Source organism: Belonocnema kinseyi, chromosome 10 (genome assembly GCF_010883055.1).
Source record: "Belonocnema kinseyi isolate 2016_QV_RU_SX_M_011 chromosome 10, B_treatae_v1, whole genome shotgun sequence".
Taxonomy (NCBI): Eukaryota; Metazoa; Arthropoda; class Insecta; order Hymenoptera; family Cynipidae; genus Belonocnema; species Belonocnema kinseyi.
Window position 1 is genome coordinate 93,410,223 of NC_046666.1, and position 19,737 is coordinate 93,429,959.

The 19,737-nt window shown below is 31.4% G+C and overlaps 1 protein-coding gene across 1 annotated transcript; it reads right to left on the reverse strand.

Annotated features, from left to right (window-relative positions):
• Positions 1-9,588: 9,588 nt before the first annotated feature.
• On the reverse strand, positions 9,589-14,372 carry LOC117181264. The gene is made up of 3 exons (XM_033373828.1): positions 14,269-14,372; positions 13,913-14,010; positions 9,589-9,741 (listed from the first exon to the last, which is right to left on the reverse strand). Exons 1-3 carry the CDS (start codon positions 14,354-14,356, stop codon positions 9,589-9,591), a joined length of 339 nt encoding a protein of 112 aa, XP_033229719.1. The 5' UTR covers positions 14,357-14,372.
• Positions 14,373-19,737: the final 5,365 nt, after the last annotated feature.

Here is a 19,737-nt window from a genome sequence, read left to right on the forward strand (position 1 = left end):
AAATGGGGAGGGCCGCCATCTTACGATCTGCCATTTTTATTATGCGCACGAGCATTTTTGCCGGAAAACTATGCATGAAAATATAAACATGTGGGCGCTGCCATGTTTGTCGCGGGACATCAAAAGGTGGCGGACCTCCCCCCTCATTGCATCAACCCCTCAATGGCATGCCTAGTTCCTTTTTTCCTATGTCCATGCCATATATGCGCAATTACCCACTCTGATCTTCTCTACCGACATTTTCAAACTGGAAAAATGCCGCTCTGTTTGACCGCTCAAGTAGAACCGTCTATCATCGATTTCAGATCGTAAACTGGCCTGAGTAATTGGGGGCGCTTTATTTTAGTTCACAAAAGCCTCAGGTAATAGGTGGCGCTGGCGAAAATCGTTCGAAATTAAATACATGGAATCGGAAATCTCCCACTTCATCTCTACTAGGAGAATATTATTAACTGCATGGACATAGGAAACAAGGGACTAATATCGCCGCAAAAAATCAAGACCCCTCACTTTAGAAGGCAATAACTCCGCAGAAAAAAATGTGAAGAGGTTCGCATAAGAACCACACGAATCCGCTAAGTTTTCTTAATGAAATGGTGTTTCTCTAATTTGCGTAAAAAAATTTCGTTCCGAGCTAATTAGCAAAATACAAGTAAAAATGTGGTCGCAAGGCCCATTGTTGAGACACGTTAACTTTTACATGACCTCAGAGCTAAGAATATGTTGGAAAAAATTTGAAAAAATTCTGGAGTGTCCTACAACATGTTCAGTATCCAGTAGAGACTTTAAAATATTTAAAAATGTCAGTTTTGCAAGGATTTTTGTTGAATGTTTTTATTTAGGGATTGAATAGAGCTATCGCGCTGTTTAATGGCTTAAAATGTGTAGTAATGTACCCTGATTTATATTTCGACCACAAAACTGAATACAAATTTTAATTTCGCGATTAAAGTCGTTCAGAATAATTCGGAGTTTAATGAGGCGAGGCGCGTCGCACAGGCGTACAAAAAGTATAGAAAAAAAAGGTCCGTCATATTTCTCAGCGGCAGGCAGCCCTTTTCTCCAGATTTTCCCACAGCTGCTGCTCGCTCAGCAGGGCCGTCTCAAAGCTTTGTGGCGGACTGCGCCCTTCTCTTCTGATACAAAATTTTAATAATATAATACAGTATCAAGCTTGCACACGAATTATCTTGTATTTTGTTTCTTTAATATAGTACACTTATTTCGGTATTTTAATATAATTTTGTAATTTAGGCTCCTAATTCGCTATTGCAATATATATAAAAGGAATAATTATTATTCTACAAAGATACGTGATTGTAAAATTTTGTTAGCTATTGCCGTTTATGAACAATTATTTTCATATACTTTTGTGCTATAATTCTGATCATTATTATTACTTATATATTATATGGGTGCAATTTCATGTCAAATCATGTGAAGAACTTAAGCTACTGTTTGTAATTTTTATGAAAATTGTAGTATTTGTTCTTGTAGGTGTTGAAAGAAAAACTCTAACTTGATTTTTGAATAATTCCCAGAAATGACAAGATACTCAAAATTGAAAAATTTGGTCTTTTTCTTTAAACTTTCATAACGTTTGTGATTTTAATACTATTAAGGTTTATTTTTCTGAATATTCGTAATATGGTGCAGTACTGAACAAAAATTTCTTGAAACAAAAAATGTCAAAACCTTCTTGAATTTTTCAAAAATGAATTTGTAAATTGAATTATTTAGAGGATAGTATAAGCTATCTATGCATTTTTTTAATTGGGTATTTTTTCAGAAATTCAGTTTAAACATTCGTTTTTGAAAAATTCAAGAAGGTTTTGACATTTTTTGTTTCAAGAAATTTTTGTTCAGAACTGCATCATATTGCGAATATTAAAAAAAATACACCTTAATAGTATTAAAATCAAAAAAGTTATGAGAGTTCAAAGAAAAAGTATCAAATTTTTCAATTTTGAGTATCCTGTCATTTCTGGGAATTATTCAAAAACCATGTTAGGGTTTTTCTTTTAACACCTACAAGAACAAATACGACAATTTTCATAAAAATTACAAACAATAGCTTAAGTTCTTCACATGATTTGACATGAAATCGCATCCAAATAATATATAAATAATAATAATGATTAGAATTATTGCACAAAAGTATATGAAAATAATTATTCATAAACGGCAATTGCTAACAAAATTTTACAATCACGTATCTTTGTAGAATAATAATGATTCCCTTTACATATATTGCAATAGCGAATTAACAGTCTAATTATTACAAAATTATTTTATAATACCGAAATAAGTGTACTATATTAAATAAACAAAATACAAGATAATTCGTGTGCAAGCTTGATACTGTATTATATTATGAAAATTTTGTATCAGAAGAGAAGGGCGCAGTCCGCCTCAAAGCTTTGAGACGGCCCTGCTGAGCGAGCACCCTACCGATAGAAATCTCAGAGTATATGCTAAAGATTCTCAAGGCTCTGAGAAATTCTCCGCATGCACTCAGGTAGATATATTAAAAGGTCCAGGTAGCTCGTTTAAATGGTTTAAAGGCTTTAAAATGTCCTTTCCAAAATTGAAATAAAAATACGAGCATAAATAACAAGCAGAGAGGCTATATCAATAGAGTAGCCGAGATTCAAGTGTCCTTTGTTAAGCTTTCAGATTAAAAATTAGAAGTAGATTTTTTTTAATTTCCTAGTTAACAGCCTAAAACATAATAATCCGGAATCTACGGGGTTCGATGATTTCAGATATCTAACTTTTTTCAATGTTTAAAATTGGAATTAATACAACGTTTCTCGTAAATGGAATGAGATACGCCAAAAAACAACACTTTTTAATTCAATTAGAAAATTGTATATTAGTATATAAGTTATAATCATGAATAACTATAATGAGAAAATTCAGCAATTATAAAAAGTGTTCATAATTTGAAGAAAAATGTAACAAGGGAGAGTCGTGTTAGCGACGGCCAACTACTGCAAATAACTCTGTCCGCCCAGTACGTGACGAATACAAAAGTAAGATTATATTACTATCGCATCACTCTTAAAAGGGCCACTGAAAGGACCTTGAAAAGGACCCAAATCTCTGACTATCGCTGACACTAAATCATTTAAATCGACCCTGCTTGTAAGCTTAATTTTTTTTTGTTTTTTACGAGGGCCTGGTGAAAAGTGTTCAGAAACACACCGTGAAGAGACCGCACTTCTCGATAGTATCTTAGTGGCCGCATCACTACAATGACCTGACATATATAATATTCAATTATAACTTGCGTATAATTATACATTATTTAAAATCAACTCTGCCATTGTAATGATGCTAGCATGGACCCACTAAAAAACACCACCCTTTTCTCGTTGGAATTATTCCCCCCGGAACCACTTTCGCATTACTTCAGGGGGTGTCGTTTTTTTACTTATAGGCTCAAATGGGCCAGGCTATTTCGCTTGAGAATACTCTGAGATTTATATCAGTAGGGCAATTAAAAGATTATTGAAAAGTGGTGCGCTTAGCCACACTCTTACTTCCTTTTGCTTAACTTTAGCTCGATTATAAATTCGTATTCGGAACATTAGAAATCTACGCAAGATTTTTTCCTTTATATTATGACACACACCAAAATATGATCAGCTGGAAATTTCACGAAGGAAGCCATTAAAAAGTCAAATACATTAAAATTTTTTCTCTCGATTCATAATTGGAGTACTCGATCTGTAAGTCTGCTCTAACTTTAGGAAAAATTTAAAAGTATTTTCGTTTGATAAAAAAAGGATATATTTTTTGTAGCGTCTCTAAGCTGTGTATGTAGAAAAAGGTAACTGGATATACTCTGTAGAACCAACGGACGCGATACAAGATTCACAAATTTTTGTTACGCTTTGCGTTATAATACTGTGGATTAGATATCCAGCTGCTTGATACAATGCATTTTTCTACATTGTTCATCAGACACTCAGACATGGACGGTGTTTGTTCAACAGTATGTTTTGTAAAAAAATCGAGAATACTCGGAAAACGTGCACAAAAGTTTCGGTCATCGTTAACAAACATGGAAGTTTCTTGACATTCCGGCATATTATTAATTAGAAAATCGAGGAGATAAAGTGCTTTCATCGAACTCGTAGTTGCTAGTTTTCAGAAGCTTTATATATTGCGCGATTGATATTAGTCGAAGATCGTGCTTAAATTGAAGAACATTTGGTGTAACATGTTTTGATCTAATTATGCTGAATAAGTTTTCACTAAGTTTTCCAGAAGATAACTTCTCAGTTCAATTGCAGATGTAGTGGAAATAACGAAGCCTTTTTGAAGAGGTTTAAAAATCCCTGCCTTGTCGACTTGTAAGCTACCTAAAAGGTTTACCATCTCTCTCAAAAAGGACATTCTTTCTTTGTAATTTTCTTCGTCGAACTTGCTAATTGCGCTTTGCAAATTTCGAGATATCATTAACTTAAACCACTTTGCAATGTCGCTGAAAAACCAATCAGTCGTTATATATTCAGGTTTGAATTTCCATCTGCAAGAAAATAACGCGCTGCACCAACTTCAAGACTTAAGATCTTTTTTGTTCTGTTCACTTTCATTTTCAAAAATGTTGTATTTTTTGTCAGTAAAACATATTCAACTTTGAGGCGTAACGTTTGCGTGAAAACTAAATCCTCTTGCGAATTCAGCATCTCAATCAAATGACTGGCATCGACGATATTGGTAGGCAAATCGTAATCCTTCTGAAAATTTTCCGGAATATACAGTTTTCCATTATTGACAATACCTGAAACCGCATTTTGTAGTAGGTGGAATACATCCGCAAAAAAGAACCTCCGGCCTGGATCACCTTTTGGAAATGGGTGAGGAATATAGTTCTTAATATCCCCAGATAATAAAATGCGCGCACAGTGCGAGCGTTATCGCTCGCACGCGTGCGGATTATCCCGCACGCAGCGCCATCACTCGAGCAGACAGATGAGTCTTCATATGCGACGCATATCGCTCGCACGCGTGACGCTGACATGCGACCTTTAAAATGCATGCAGAATTTAAAAATAGATGGTTTTAAACATTATTATTGAATAAAAAGAAGAATTTTTTCTCATAAAAACATTTTATTTTTATAATTAGAAAGAACCTCCCACCAAGTGTGCAGAAAATATCCTTTTGTTAAAAATTTGTAATATAATTTTTTTTTGTATTTTTGAACCTACTTAAAATTTGAAAGGAAAAAGTAAGAAAAATTCACAGTTTTTAAACAAAAACTTGTCAAAGTTTCAATTTTTACATGTATTTTAATAGGAAAATGCTTATTTTAGTGAAATATTTGTATTTCTCCAAAAATCTTTGTTAGATTTGGCTAAAAGATTAACATTTTTGACTATGAGACTTACCGAAACAAGAGTTTTGTACCCGCGAACTAGAAAGATTAACGATTTTTTGGGTATAGAGCATGTTTTGGGAGTATTTTCATACCTTAAACCTCCAAAGGTATGAAAATACAGCCAAAACATGCTTTATTTTAAAAAATCGTTAAGCTTTCTAGTTCGTGTGTATGAACCTTTTGTTTCGGTAAGTCTCATAGTCAAAATGTAAAACTTTTAGCCAAATCTAACAAAGATTTTTTGAGGAATACAAATATTTCACTAAAATAAGCATTTTCCTATAAAAATACATGTAAGAATTAAAACTTTGACAAGTGTTTGTTTAAAAACTGTGCATTTGTCTTACTTTTTTCTTTCGAATTTTTAGTCTGCAGGTTCAAAAATACAAAAAAAAAATTATATCACAAATTTTTAACAAAAGGATCTTTTCTGCACATTTCGTGGGGGGTTCTTTAAAATAATTTAAAACCCGTGGCATTTTTTAAATTTATAAGATATATATATATATATGATTCTAATTAGGTACTTTTAACGAATATAGTATTGCATTTAAAATATAAAAAAGTAGCGATCTCAATTGAAACCAAACAATTTACAATGCTCTCTCACGGTGAGCCTGAACCGACTTTAACTAAAAAAATATATTACAAGAAATGCTTTCGCGGAATATTATTCTATCATAATATGCATGCTTCTTTAGCAATACTTTAAAATAATTGTGGTTGCGCTTTTTTCAAAAATTCAAAATTTGGATTTTTAAAACAAAACAAAAATTTAAAAATTTTCAAATTTGTCAGAGAGGTTAAAGCTACAAAAATGGAGTAAAGAAGTTCCTACAGAAATTTTTATAAAATCATAATTGTGAAATCTACGAAGGTTTCTGTAATCGTTTAGTACAAAAACAGAAACCTTCGTAGATTTCACAATTACTATTTTATAACAATTTTTGTAGGCACTTTTTCACTCCATTTTTGCAGCTTAAATCCCTCTGATTAATTAAAAAATTTCACAATTTTTTTTTTTGGAAAATCTAAACTCTGAATTTTGGAAAAAAGCGCTCCCACAATTATTTTAAAGTTTTACTACAAAAGAATGTATATTATGATAGAATAATATTAGGCAAAAACATTTCTTGCAATATGTTTTTTAATTAAAATTGGTTGAGGCTCACCGTGCTCCATTACATTTTTTAAATTATATTTTTCAAACTTGTTTGTCATATTTATGCATCATATTCGTCATCCCCGAAGGAACCATCGTGATCGGAAAGGTTTTCTTCTCCTGCTGAACCCTTTTGTGCTTCCAAAACCGCAATTTGTTATAACAAGTCCTCCTCGTTTCCATCCAAAGCCCTTTGATTTTTGAGAAGAACCTTCTTCTTCAAATTCCTATAGCGCTGCTTCGTTGTTTTTAGATCCTCCAGCATATCTTAACATTCTCTTAAAGTGTGCTCGGTCGTCTGGTTCATTGAACTGGGAACACCTTTGAGCTGCCTCTGAAAAATAAATTGAAGAATTATTGAAATTTTATTTGCATACTATAAATTACTTCATCAAATTTAGTAATTTATAAATTATACTTACGATACAAAATGTTTGACACCCTGCTGTCGCCAAATATTAAACTGTTTTCGCCCCCAACCCAGGTAAATTGACAAACCAATTCATCGGTCATCATCTCTTTCAGTCCAAAGTTAAGAAATTCTCCTAACTTGGAACCACCTGACTGAACCAAATGTCTGCACTGTAACAAAATTATTATTAATATTTTTAAGTAATTTTGGATAAAATGTAATTTTAAATGATGATTAAGGGTACATAAAATGATAAATAAATTTTCTGCAAAAAATTAGTCGGGAAATTTAACTTTAAATAACTGTCTAAAAGATTCCGTTTATAAATAAGTCCAGGCTTAAAATGTTACAAGTTTAAAGTTCTAGTCTTTGAATATGAATGGTTAGGTAAAAAAAACTGGGAAAAATTTAAAGAATTTTCGAAATAAGGTTTTGGTGTGTTGACGAGTCAACTAAAATGTTTTTGGGATGAAAGTTCAACTATTTTTGTGAAAACTTGTCTTTTTGATTTTACAACTCATCTGCTTTAGTAGAAATTGAACCTTTATTGGATAAAAATTTAACTGTTTGATTGAAAATTCAACAATTATGTTAAAAATTCGACCTTTTTAGTTGAAAATTTACGTTTTGCTTCAAATTCATTAATTAACCATTGAATTTTAATTATTTACAGTTTTTCTGGCCGTACGGATGTTAAGTACAATCCTTCCAATGTCGTGATAGACCCATATTTGAGACATGTTATTAATAAAAGTAAACACAATTTTAAACTTTTGTCTCGTCAAATCACTTCATTAGGACTTCAATTAATGATTCTAATAGTTTTTTGCCAAACAAAAATTTTCTCCCAACCAAAATAGAGCTGACGCCCCTATTCTGCAATTGCACCAACATTTTTAAGCATAAGACTTTTTAAATTATTTATTTTTACATTAATTATATGTTTTTAATTAAAGCATTGATAACCGCATATAAATGTTGTTCAAAACAACTTTTTGACAAAGCATCTGTAAACAATTCGTACATTTTCGTCGCAAATTCATCATCAGCTGTCACAGTAAAAAACGCTCTAATTAATGAAAAATTTGTACAATATATTTTTTCATATATGAAAAGATATACTGTATACACCCATTACCATTTATACAATATATTTTTTCATAAACCCAGCACCATTTAATGAAAAATTAAAACTCACCTTTTATTACACATTATACGTGAATATTAAAAATGCATCATTTCAAAAGTACTTGATAATTGATTAAATTAATTTCTTAGACTTATACTTATATCTTTTGGAAGGATAATTATTACAATAAAAATAAGTATACAATGTAAGTAAGAGTAATATAATAAAAAATCCTCATTTTGGAAACTTACCCAAATGGTTTTGGATATTTCCAGGTTTTTTGCACATGTACACATATTATTAACCGAGATATTAACCTAATTTACGAACATTGTTTTTTTTTGAAAATTATTATTCACGTAATTCTTAGTTCAAGGTTATAAATATAAAAACTTAATATTTAAAAATTGTTGCAATTAAATAAGTTTATTGCAAAAGTATATTCCCTGCCTGCCTGGCGAAATAGCCTACTCTTCTTATTTCGCCAGTCTTTCTCCCTTTCTCATGCATATTAATTCCATCAGGCGAAATAAGCAACATATGAGCAATTATAAGATGCAGAAAAAGAAAAAGACACACGGAACACTGACTGACTCGGAAGAAAAACTCTCAAACAAGCTCAGCTGTCAACTGAAAGCGTGGGAAGTGGGTTTATTTGACTTTTAATAAATAAACAATATCTAGGGTTTAACTAAGATATAATTTGATCATTATTATGGAATTATTATTTATTAATTATCTGACATCGTGCGACATCTGACATCGTGCGACTACCACGCGTGCTTGAAGTGTGCGTCGCACAATTGTTATCTGGGTCCTTGTTTCTACCAGCTGCGATTTCGAAAGTGTTCCAGAAAGCAATGTTAGAAGGTCCCATGTCCGTCGTTACGCTGTTCATTCGTAATCTGATATTTTCTGCTGTTTCTATAATCTACAAAAAAAAGGCCTTCAGCCTTGTACCATCGAATCCGCCACCAGTAAAATCATATTCCACAATATGCTTCCACCGATATGCAATACCCATTAGCATATAAACTATGGCATCCTTAGTTTTATTATTATCTTTGGACTGATTATTACCATCATCCTTTGATGGAATAGTTATGTCTCCTAGGTACTCTTTAGTTTGAGTATCATACATTCTTCCACCTTCAATAGATACTTCGTCTGCAGTCAACCAGCATTCCTTATCGGTATCATTTCAAGTTCCCACTTTGTCCCCTAAATGATCAAACATTTCATCTGATATTTCTGGTTGAAACTTAGTATGTTCTATTCGTTTACTTCAAGTTCTCTGAAAAGGCAGTGGTAATCCTTGTCTCAAAAGCTCACCATAACCTGCATTCCCGCAGCAACATTTTATGCGGAGTGCTTTTGTAATTGTAGAGTTGGACCACCTCCGTGTTTTGGAGTTTTCCCCATTCTTCCTTTTCAGGATTAGGTTTTGAATTTGATCTTCTGTAAAAAAAGTTTCTAAAATCTGTCAGTATACATCAACAGGGGTCATCTCCAATTTTCTTTTCTCGTTCTTGAGTTTTTTCAATCTTTTCTTCGAGCCCCCAATGGTCCTGATATTGCTGATATTGCTCATCATCCAAAGTGTTACCGGGAAGTTGGTCGCTCTCCAAACCACATGGAATACTTTCCTGTATAAAAAAACAATCTTATATAGTTTATACGATAATTATGAATTACACAATTAATTAATATTTATCGAGTTTTTTATACTTATATATTTTTATATTTATGAATAGAGAGCAGATTAGTCACTGTGAAGTTAGCTGCCGAGCACTACTCAGCACACGCGTAGAAACCCGGACAGAACATCATTTGTACTTGATAATTTCGAATTGAAAGCGTTTTAAATTTAAGGGAACTGTATGAAATGATTTTGAATTGAAAACGTCCCATTTAAAAGATTTTAGATAGGCCAAATTTTTAAAAAGACCAATATTTCGAATGAGCATTTGAACTTGGATAATTTTAAATTGATTAAATTTTGAAACAGATGATTTCAAAATTTAAAACCTTCAAACTAAAAATTTTAAAATTTGGACAATTTCTTTAGGAAGAAGTTGAAATTGTATAATTTCTAGTTCAAAGTATTCAGAATTGAACATTTTTATTTTCAATTCAAGAATCTCGTAATTCAATGATTTTAGATTAAAATTTCAAAATAAGACAATTTCAAAACGTTAAAAGTGGAATATTTTCCGATTAGAATTTTTAAACATAGATCCCTTAAAATGCATAGGTATTAAAATTGTATTACATATAGTTAAAAGTATTCAAAATTTAATAACATAAAAGTGAAAACTTTTGAATTAAAAAAAATATAAATTCGAAACGATTATCTACTATTTGATAATTTGAAATTGAAAACTAGATTGAATATTTCAAAGTAAAAGCTTCTGAAATTAAAAAAAAAAAACTTTCATTAAATTTAGAAAATTATGATTTAACATAAAAATTGATAAGACAAATTTTTCTAAAACCAAAAATAAATTCACCTGAATTTTCACCGTTCAAAATGGAGAAAAAAGTAATTTTAAAAAGGAAATATTTAAAAATGAAAAAATGTATACTCATTAAACTTGAAACTTAAAAAAATTCGAACTTCATCTAAAGCTTAAAAAATTTAGTCGCGAAGTATTGTGATATTAAACCTTTTTTGTACTCAAACCCTTAAAAATTTCTATTACTTTGAGTAAATTGAAAAAAATGAAAATTTAGCGTTTACCACGGAAATTCAAAATTCTAAAATTGAAAACCATTAAAAATAAGAGAAACTATTCAATTGTTCAATAGAAAAATTGTTTGTTTTTTTAAATGAGTTCGAAATGTCAACCTTTTTGGAACATTTGAGCAATTCTATGTCAAATCATCTGAAGAATTTCAGATTTGTTAGTAATTTTGATGAATATTGTGGAAATTTATTTTTTCAAAGAAACTTCTATCTATAATTGACTGCAACACATTGGTGTAATTTTCAGGTAAAGTATAATAAAATTGAGAATAGAATTTTGCTTCAAAATTCATTTTTGTAAATTGGCTTAGACTGTTTCCAAATAAACTTCTATCTAAACTTACAATTTACTGCAACAGACTGGTATAATTTTGAGTTCGAAATGTCAAACTTTTTGGAACATTTGAGCAATTCCATGTCAAATTATCTGAAGAATTTCAGCTTTTGTTAGTAATTTGGATGGAAATCCTAGTATCCGTTCTTTTAGGTGTTGAAATAAAACCCCTAAAATAATTCTTGAAAAAATAAAAAAACTGAGGAGATATTCAAAATTGAAAATTTTGGTCCTTTTTTTCTTAAACTTTCATAACTTCGGAGATGTTAATGATATAAAGGTCTATTTTTTATTATTCGTAATAGGACGCAGTTTTGAAAAAAATATTAACAAAAAAATTTCAAAAGGTTGGATTTTTCAAAAACTAGTGTTGAAACTTATTTTCTGAAAAAAATACTACTCAATTATTTCTCGAAGACTTAGGGAGATCCCATTTTTATATTTACATGGCTTTCGAGGACATTGTAATCTATCTATATAAAGAATTAAGAAAATGAAATGATTTTTTTTTTCTTTAGAATATGTATTGAATATAAATATAATATAAAATATAAATATAATTAATGTAATATTTTTTCAAAACTCCATCCTGTTAGGAATTTTTTTTTAAAAAGTGCACCTTAACATAATAAAAATGAATTAATTAAAATTAACAACTGAGAGAACGGACACTAGAATTTCCATCAAAATTACTTACAATAGCTGAAATTCTTCAGATCCTTTGACATGGAATTGCTCATTTTTTTCAATGAAAAAAACTTAAATATTAAATGTCAATAGTCTGCTCATTATTGAGGCTTGAATTTGAGAACTTGTCTTAATTTTTCATTGTTTTGAATTTATTCTGGAGGCGTTTAATCAGCATTGTTTAAATACAAATCCTTTAAAATGAAAAATGTGCAACTATCAACTCTTGCATTTCGATACTCTGCGATTTCGAAGAATTTAAGAAACAAAGTTTTGTGCGTTTAAAATTAAAAGCAAATAATTTAAAATGTTTAAATTTGGAACTGACTGAAATTGAAATGGTTGAATTTCAAAAGTATAATTGACAATTTGAAAATTATTTATTTCTAAACGATTATATAAAACAGTTTGAATACAGCAATTCTTCGGGAATAAATTCTTTTTAGTCTTTAATGAATTTCGGATATTTTTAAGTTTCAAGTTTCTGGAGTATACATTTTTTAATATTTCCGATTGAAAATTGATTTTTATTTTGAACTTTTTTTAAAAAGAATAATTCGATTTTAAAGGTTTTCAATTATTTATAAAATAAGGTAAAGTATCATTATAAATAAATGACAGTGTTAGTTTACTGTCTCTTTTACCTTATTTTCAACTTCTACGAATTCACAGTCGTTAAAAGAGATGGACGACGCCCGTGCAGAAATTTTGCCGTGGCCCCGGTCGGGGACGGATCAAGCCAAATCAGGCCCAGATCGGGGAATCGGACCGGTGCCAGATCCGTTATAAAACGCACGTCCCGGTCGGGGACGAACCTGATAGCCCGGTTGGTCCCGATCGATTTCTGGTTCAAAGCCATATTATAAAATATGTGGCATCTTAACCTAATTATTACATTCCATTCCATTCCATTCCTAATTTTACATTCCATAACCCTTTAAATATAACCATTAGCCTTGTAATTACGTTAATCCTTAAGTTTACTGACGTCTACCCTTTTTCGTTTGCCATCCCAGTCTTTTGTGTTACCAAAAATTGTCATTATGTGGGACAGCACTTCCTCCTCCGTGACCATGAATTTTGGACATGCGACAGAAATTTTAAGTTAACAATTAAAATAATATTTCATTTCAATTTTTAATCTTAGGAATGATACGTATCTTGCAAGCAAGAGCAAAAGTTGAAATCTCTGATAAGTTCCTTGTCAGGAATTTTCCTAACTGCAGTGAGCATCAACACCAAATCCCTGCTCAAATATTTCCTAACAATTACATTTAAAGCTTTTTTTAAACCAGCACCAGTGCTCATTCGGAGATCCATAGTAGCTTTCTGAAAGGATAAAAAAACAAGAATAAAAATGCAGGATTAGGTTATTTTAAAGTTTGGAAGAGAAGCTGGATCAATATAAGGGAAATATAAGGGAATGTGATAATTAGAAAATTTAATTTTCCAAATAAACTTCTATCTAAACTTACAATTTACTACAACAAACTGGTATAATTTTGAAGTTATATGTGATGAAATTAATAATAAAATTGGGTTTTTACTCTAATTTTTCTAAATTGGCTCAGTCAGTTTCAAATTATAAAATTTCATAACAAGTAAATTTATTTTTTCAAAGAAACTTCTATCGAAATTTATACTTGACTGCAACACATTGGTGTAATTTTGCGGTAAAGTATAATAGAATTGAGAATAAAATTTTGTTTCAAAATTCATTTTTATAAATTGGCTTAGTCTGTTTTGATCAATAAAATGTAATAACCTCCAAATTTAATTATTTTTTTAAACTTCTATGTAAACTTACAATTTACTACAGCAAACTGGTGTAATTTTGAGGTAATATGTGATAAAATTAATAATAAAATTTGATTTTTACTCCGATTTTTCTAAATTGCGTCAGTCAGTTCCAAGTTATAAAATGTTATAATATGCAAATTTATTTTTTCAAAGAAACTTCTATCTAAATTTACAATTTACTGCAATACAGTGTTGTAAGTTTGTGTATGATAAAATTGATTTAACTAGAAATAAGAATGCATTTTCTCACGAATTCCACGTCTAGGTTTTGTAACTCGTTAGCAACAACACGATCTTCGCGATTAATTTCAAGATTTCCTTCATCGTCTACATCGTCTGGATCAGCATCTAAATTATTAAAATAATTCTTTAAAATATTAAAAATATCTTACAACTTAACCATATATTTTCTAATTGTTAAAAATTTTGTGAAAATAATACGTATTATTTACATATATTAAACTGTAAATGGAAAAATTTCCGTGATTAATATCTTTTTAATCAAAAGACTTTCATATGGGTCATTACAAATAATACACGATTTCTTTCCAATATAACTTCAATATGAATTTCCGATTTGGGGTTAGTTTTTAATGACTTACTTACTTTCATTCACGTCCCTTGAATATGATGGTACGGTTGCAATGGCACGGTGTTGTCGAACTCGCAGTGTCCTGCTTTTCACTTTAGCCATTGTAAAACAATAATTTGATTGATCAAAAATATATCGAAGGCACCTGGTATTAATATATGTGACTACTGTTCAAAACAACTACACAGTTATTCTCAGTTTAATTGAATACCTACTAGGTGGCGTAGCGATAGAAAACCTGGCCAATCCGGTCTGGCACGACTCCGGGACATACGAATTAGCCCTACCCGGGCCGGACCCTATCAACCCGATCAGGGACCGATCGGTAATGGGGAACATTTCAGCGGGACTGAATCCTATAATTAAATAACATTCATTTTTAATATATATTTCTTTTTGAAAAAAAGTGAAAGGAATACTATTCACTTATATCTATAAAAAAAATTATGTATATAAGTCACAATTATTTTTACCTTGTTACCAGCTTCTACGTTACAAACAACACCATCTGCAGATAAACTGCCTGATTCTGTATCATCTGGATCGTCATTCAATTATTGGTTTTCAACCACTGTAAAATTCTATAATTTAAAACGAAATTGTTAGGGGTCATTCACAAAATACATGATACGTTTAGGGTGGGGTGGGAGTCTGCCGAAGTATCATTCTCCATGTTAAGGGCATGCTATTTGGTGACCACGTGACCAAACTAGTCCCCGGTTATGAGCATTTTTTTTGTGTTTACTGTGTTCACACGTATTGAGATATCGCGTTTAAAATTTGACAGATTAAATAAAAGGCATTAAAGAACGTTTGCATACATCAATATGTTTCTAATTTTAAAGAAAGTTGATTTATAAATTGATGAAATAGGATATTACCATTCGAGTTAAAGCTCTTTGCAGATAATGTTTGTTTTGATGCAGTTCAGATTTTTTGATTCGCGTACATTGAGCACTGACACAAATTTTGGAGAAAAAAAGAAACTTTGAACGTCGAGAAAGTCGAGATCACGTGACTAAGTTCATTCATGAAATTACCTGTGCAGAGAATGAAAAGATTTTCATTTTTTTTGGCCCTCGTTTCTATATATCATAATGTTCATAATTACGAAGAAAGTTTTCTAGTCAAATACTACAGGAATAGGAAATAAACTTTTAACGTCGATAAAGTAGATGCTTCGATTTAAAAAAATCGAGGAACATCTTATAATGTGATACTCAAAAATCCGTTCAAGTCCCAACTTGAGCAATGTGCAGCTTCAGAAAATAAATAAAAATTTTTTAATGGTTATATATTCTTGTGTATTTTTTGTATGGATGTAAAACAATTCTAAGAATAAAAATAAAATTTCGCCTGGGGGCGAAAGACAAGGCGAGTCCGACGCTGAGTCCCGCTGGTTGGTTCACTGTCAACAATAGTTATCAGCTGATCGATTCAACGTCAAGAATTATGGAAGTTGGTTGGAGAACTCCGACGAGTAAATTTTAGCACATTGCTGGTGCTGATATGTTTCCAATTTGAAATTTATCTTTTATTTTTAGGACCAACAACATGAAAATCATTTTACACAAAAATTTCATGGACGAACTTAGTCACTTGATCTCGACTTTATCGACGTTCAAAGTTTCTTTTTTTCTCGGATAGAAATCGCTAAAAATGCCTAAAAAATAATGATAGGTTACGTGTGTGCAGATACTAAATTTTTTATTTGCAACGAATATGCAAATTTTATTGCTTATACTAATTTTTTCAAGGTTTAGACGATTTAGCATGAAATTGCTGTCAGTGCTCAATATGAGCGAATCAAAAAATCTAAAATGCATCAAACCAAAAATGATCTGCAAAGTGCTATAACTTGAATGGTAATATCCTATTTCATCAATTTATAAATAAACTTTCTTTAAAAGTATAAGCATATTGATTTATACAAAAGTTCTTTAATGCCTTTCATTTAATCTGTTAAAGTTTAAACTCGATATCTCAATCCGGTGAATACAGTGAATACAAAAAAATGTTCATTACCGGGGACTAGTTTGGTTATGTGGTCACCGAAGAGCATGCCCTTAAGACCAATGGAGAAAGTATCACGCGGGTGGGGGGGGGGGGGGGGGGGGGGGGGGGGGGGGGGGGGGGGGGGGGTCAGAAATTCCTGACAAATGTATCATGTATTTTGTGAATGGCCCTTAAGGGCATGTGATTCGGAGATGCTATAAAATATTATAACGGAAGCCCCGGACTCTTTTTTGAGGGATAATAACAAAAAAAATTATTTTGCTGAATAAAAATTTTATGCATATGCGTTATTTTGAGGTTACGTCAGTTTTCATCTCTAACTTTCCGATAATTTGGAAATTATTTATGAAATAAACTTTTTTGATTGCCTGCAAACAAGGTTAGTTCCGGAAGATTAGTTACTATGTTTATTTGTAAGTCCAAAGTTTAAGGTCAAAAATATTGTGTAGTTTGGAAGTAAGGGATCGTCCACAAATTACGTAAGACGTTTTTCTTTTGTTTGAATAAAGACGAGCATAAAATTGCTGTGAAGTTGAGAAGGACACAACGATATAAACAAAAGAAAAACATCTTACGTAATTTGTGGACGATCCCTAACGCTCAGATGAATTGTAACATACATAACTTTGAAATATACACGCACGTTTTTAGCAATATCAAAAATTTGTTGATAAAAAAACACAAATAAAGTATGTGGGGACGTCTGTTAGCACGTTCTATATAAAGATAAATTTATAATTAAAAAGATAATTTTTCAAGCCAAAAAATGGCAACAAAATTTTTCAATTTTTATCTATAGAAAAGAATTTTGAACTGAAACAATAAGTATTCAACCAAAAATATACTAGTTAAATATTCGGATAAAAAATCGAATTTTCAAAGAAGGAAATTAATTTTCAAGTAAAAACGATTATTTTTTACCAAAAAATGGATTAGTTAAATTTTCATTTAAAAAAATTGATTTTAAATAAAAAAAAAACAAAAAAACAATCGAATTTCAAACAAAATAGGCAAATTTTTAACCGAAGAAATTAATTTACGTACAAAATTACTAATAATCTTCTAAAAAAGACGAAATTGCAACAAAATATATGAAATTTCAACCAAATAGATGAATTTTCAACTAAAAAAATTATGTTTTAACGAAAAATTGAATAGTTACATTTTCAGTTGAAAAATCATTATTAACCCCAAGAAATTAAAATTTCAACAAAATATTAAAATTTCCTAGCAGGAAATTGCTTTGCAAGCAAATAATTCAATTTTCAATCTAATAATTTTTGTAACGAAAACAGAAGCTCAAAAATTTTTTAATCAATTTGAAAAAATACGAAGTTTTAACAAAATAGATAAATTTTCAACGAAAAACGGTTACATTATCAGTTTAAAACATAAATTTGCAACCAAAATTATAAACCAAAGGAATGAATTCTTAATTAAAATAGATGCATTTAGAAACAAGGAGAATAATTTTCCATAAAAAAAAGATGAACTTTTAACTGAGAAAGCTCAAATTTTTACAAAATAAAAAAAAATAATAACCAGTTCTCATCAAAGTTCTTAAATTTTCAAAAAAAAACTTTCGAATTCACAACAGAATAGTTACATTTTTAAACACATAGTTGGATTTTCAAATAAAAAAGAAAAATTTTCAATCAAAAATGGAATGCATTCTAAGAGAAAATTGAAAAAAGAACACAACATTTTTTTATTATTTCGTAAAAATTTTAAAAAGGGTGTAAAAGAGTGTGTATCAGGACTTCCGTTTCCGGCATAAAAGTGTAAAGTAGTGGGAATTGTTGATGCTGAGTTTTTCTGATATTGTGGTGAAATTTGAGGTGAGTGGACTGTGGAAGTGTGGAGATGGGTGTGGATGTGAGAGATTAATTGAAGGATTGTGAGATTGCAAAGGGGAGGTAAATATTTTGGAGGATTGAGACAGATTTGTGTGGAAGTTTGTTTGGAGATTTGAGACAGGGTGGGAAGACTGTGTTGACGGATTGGTAGTAGCAGGGTTGGGTAGCGACAAAGAAAGGCGATACAGGTATCAGAGAGCGACGGTAGATAGAGGCAGGGAAGTATAGAAGGCGGAAAAGTTTGAATTTTATTCATGGCTAGCGGAGCGAGTATCTCCGCGGATGAAACAGAGTTTGAGCAGGAAGTGTTCAGTACGCCGAAAGAAGAGATAAAGGAAAGGAAGGCAAGGGAGAAGTATACAAAAACTATAGAAAAGGAAACATTAAGAGCAAAAAGCGTAGGGTAAATAGAAGTATTTATCAAAAGGAAGAGAGGGGAGAGGGAAAGCAGTGAAGAGAAGGAAGATATCGGGGCGAGTGTAAAATATCAGAAAATGTTTAGATCGCCGCCGGAAAAGCGGAGTTTGGTAGGGAAGAGCGATAATAGTAAGGGTGCTGACGGTAGCCGAGATGAAAGTGAAGTTTCGATGAAAGAGATAAGACTAAAGGAAATTCAAGAAGTGATGATAGAGGTAATGGGGATTTATGAAGAAATGCGGGAGAAAAGGGGAGAGGAATTAAAGAAGAAAATTAGGCGGGAAATGGCTGAAGTTAAGAAAGAAATAAAAAAATGGGAAGAAATCAGGGAAAAGTTAGAAAAGAGGATGCAGTCATTGGAGCAAAAACTAGGGAAGCAGGAAGAAGTTAATAATACAAAGGTAGATGAGGTAAGAGGTAGAATGAAGAAACTTGAAAACTTGAACGGGGATTGTGGTGGGGGCGAGAGTGGAAATAAGGAGATGGAAAGGCTAAGAAAAATGGAACAAAGAATAGAAAGGAAAGAGAGGGAAGAAAGAAAATTATACATAGTGATAAAGGGTATAAGATTAGAGGGGAAGGAGCTGAAGGAAGGTGTGGACGAAGTAGTAAAAAGGATTGATGCTAAGGTAGAGATAGAGGAAATGCGAAATGTAAAAAGGGAAGTGCGAAGAGGGGAAATAATGCTACTGATGAAACTAAAGAAATGGGAACATAAGAGGGAGGTGATGACGAGGATAAGGTTATTATTTGGTAGTCCAGAGAGAATAGAGGATGATTTGACATGGGTAGAAAGGAAGATGCAGTATAAATTAAGAAAAATAGCGGAAGAGGAAAGAAAAAAGGGAAAGAGAACATGGGTTAAGTATGGGAGGATTCAGATAGATGGATTATGGTGGGATTGGGATGAAGAAAGGAAACAGATAGTAAGAAATGAGGTGCAGGGAAACTAGAAGGGGAAGGAACGGGATATAGGAAAATAAGAAATAGTAAGAAAGAAAAAAAGATGAGAATCGAAAGTAGGGAAGAATGGAAGATTTGTTACTGGAATATAGCAGGTTTGGAGAGAAAGGATAGGGAGTTTCTGAGAAATTTGACACAATGGGATGTAGCCATAATGATGGAGACGTAGCTAGATGAAAACGGATGGGAAAGAGTAAGGGGAAGGTTACCAAGAGGTTACAAATGGCAAGT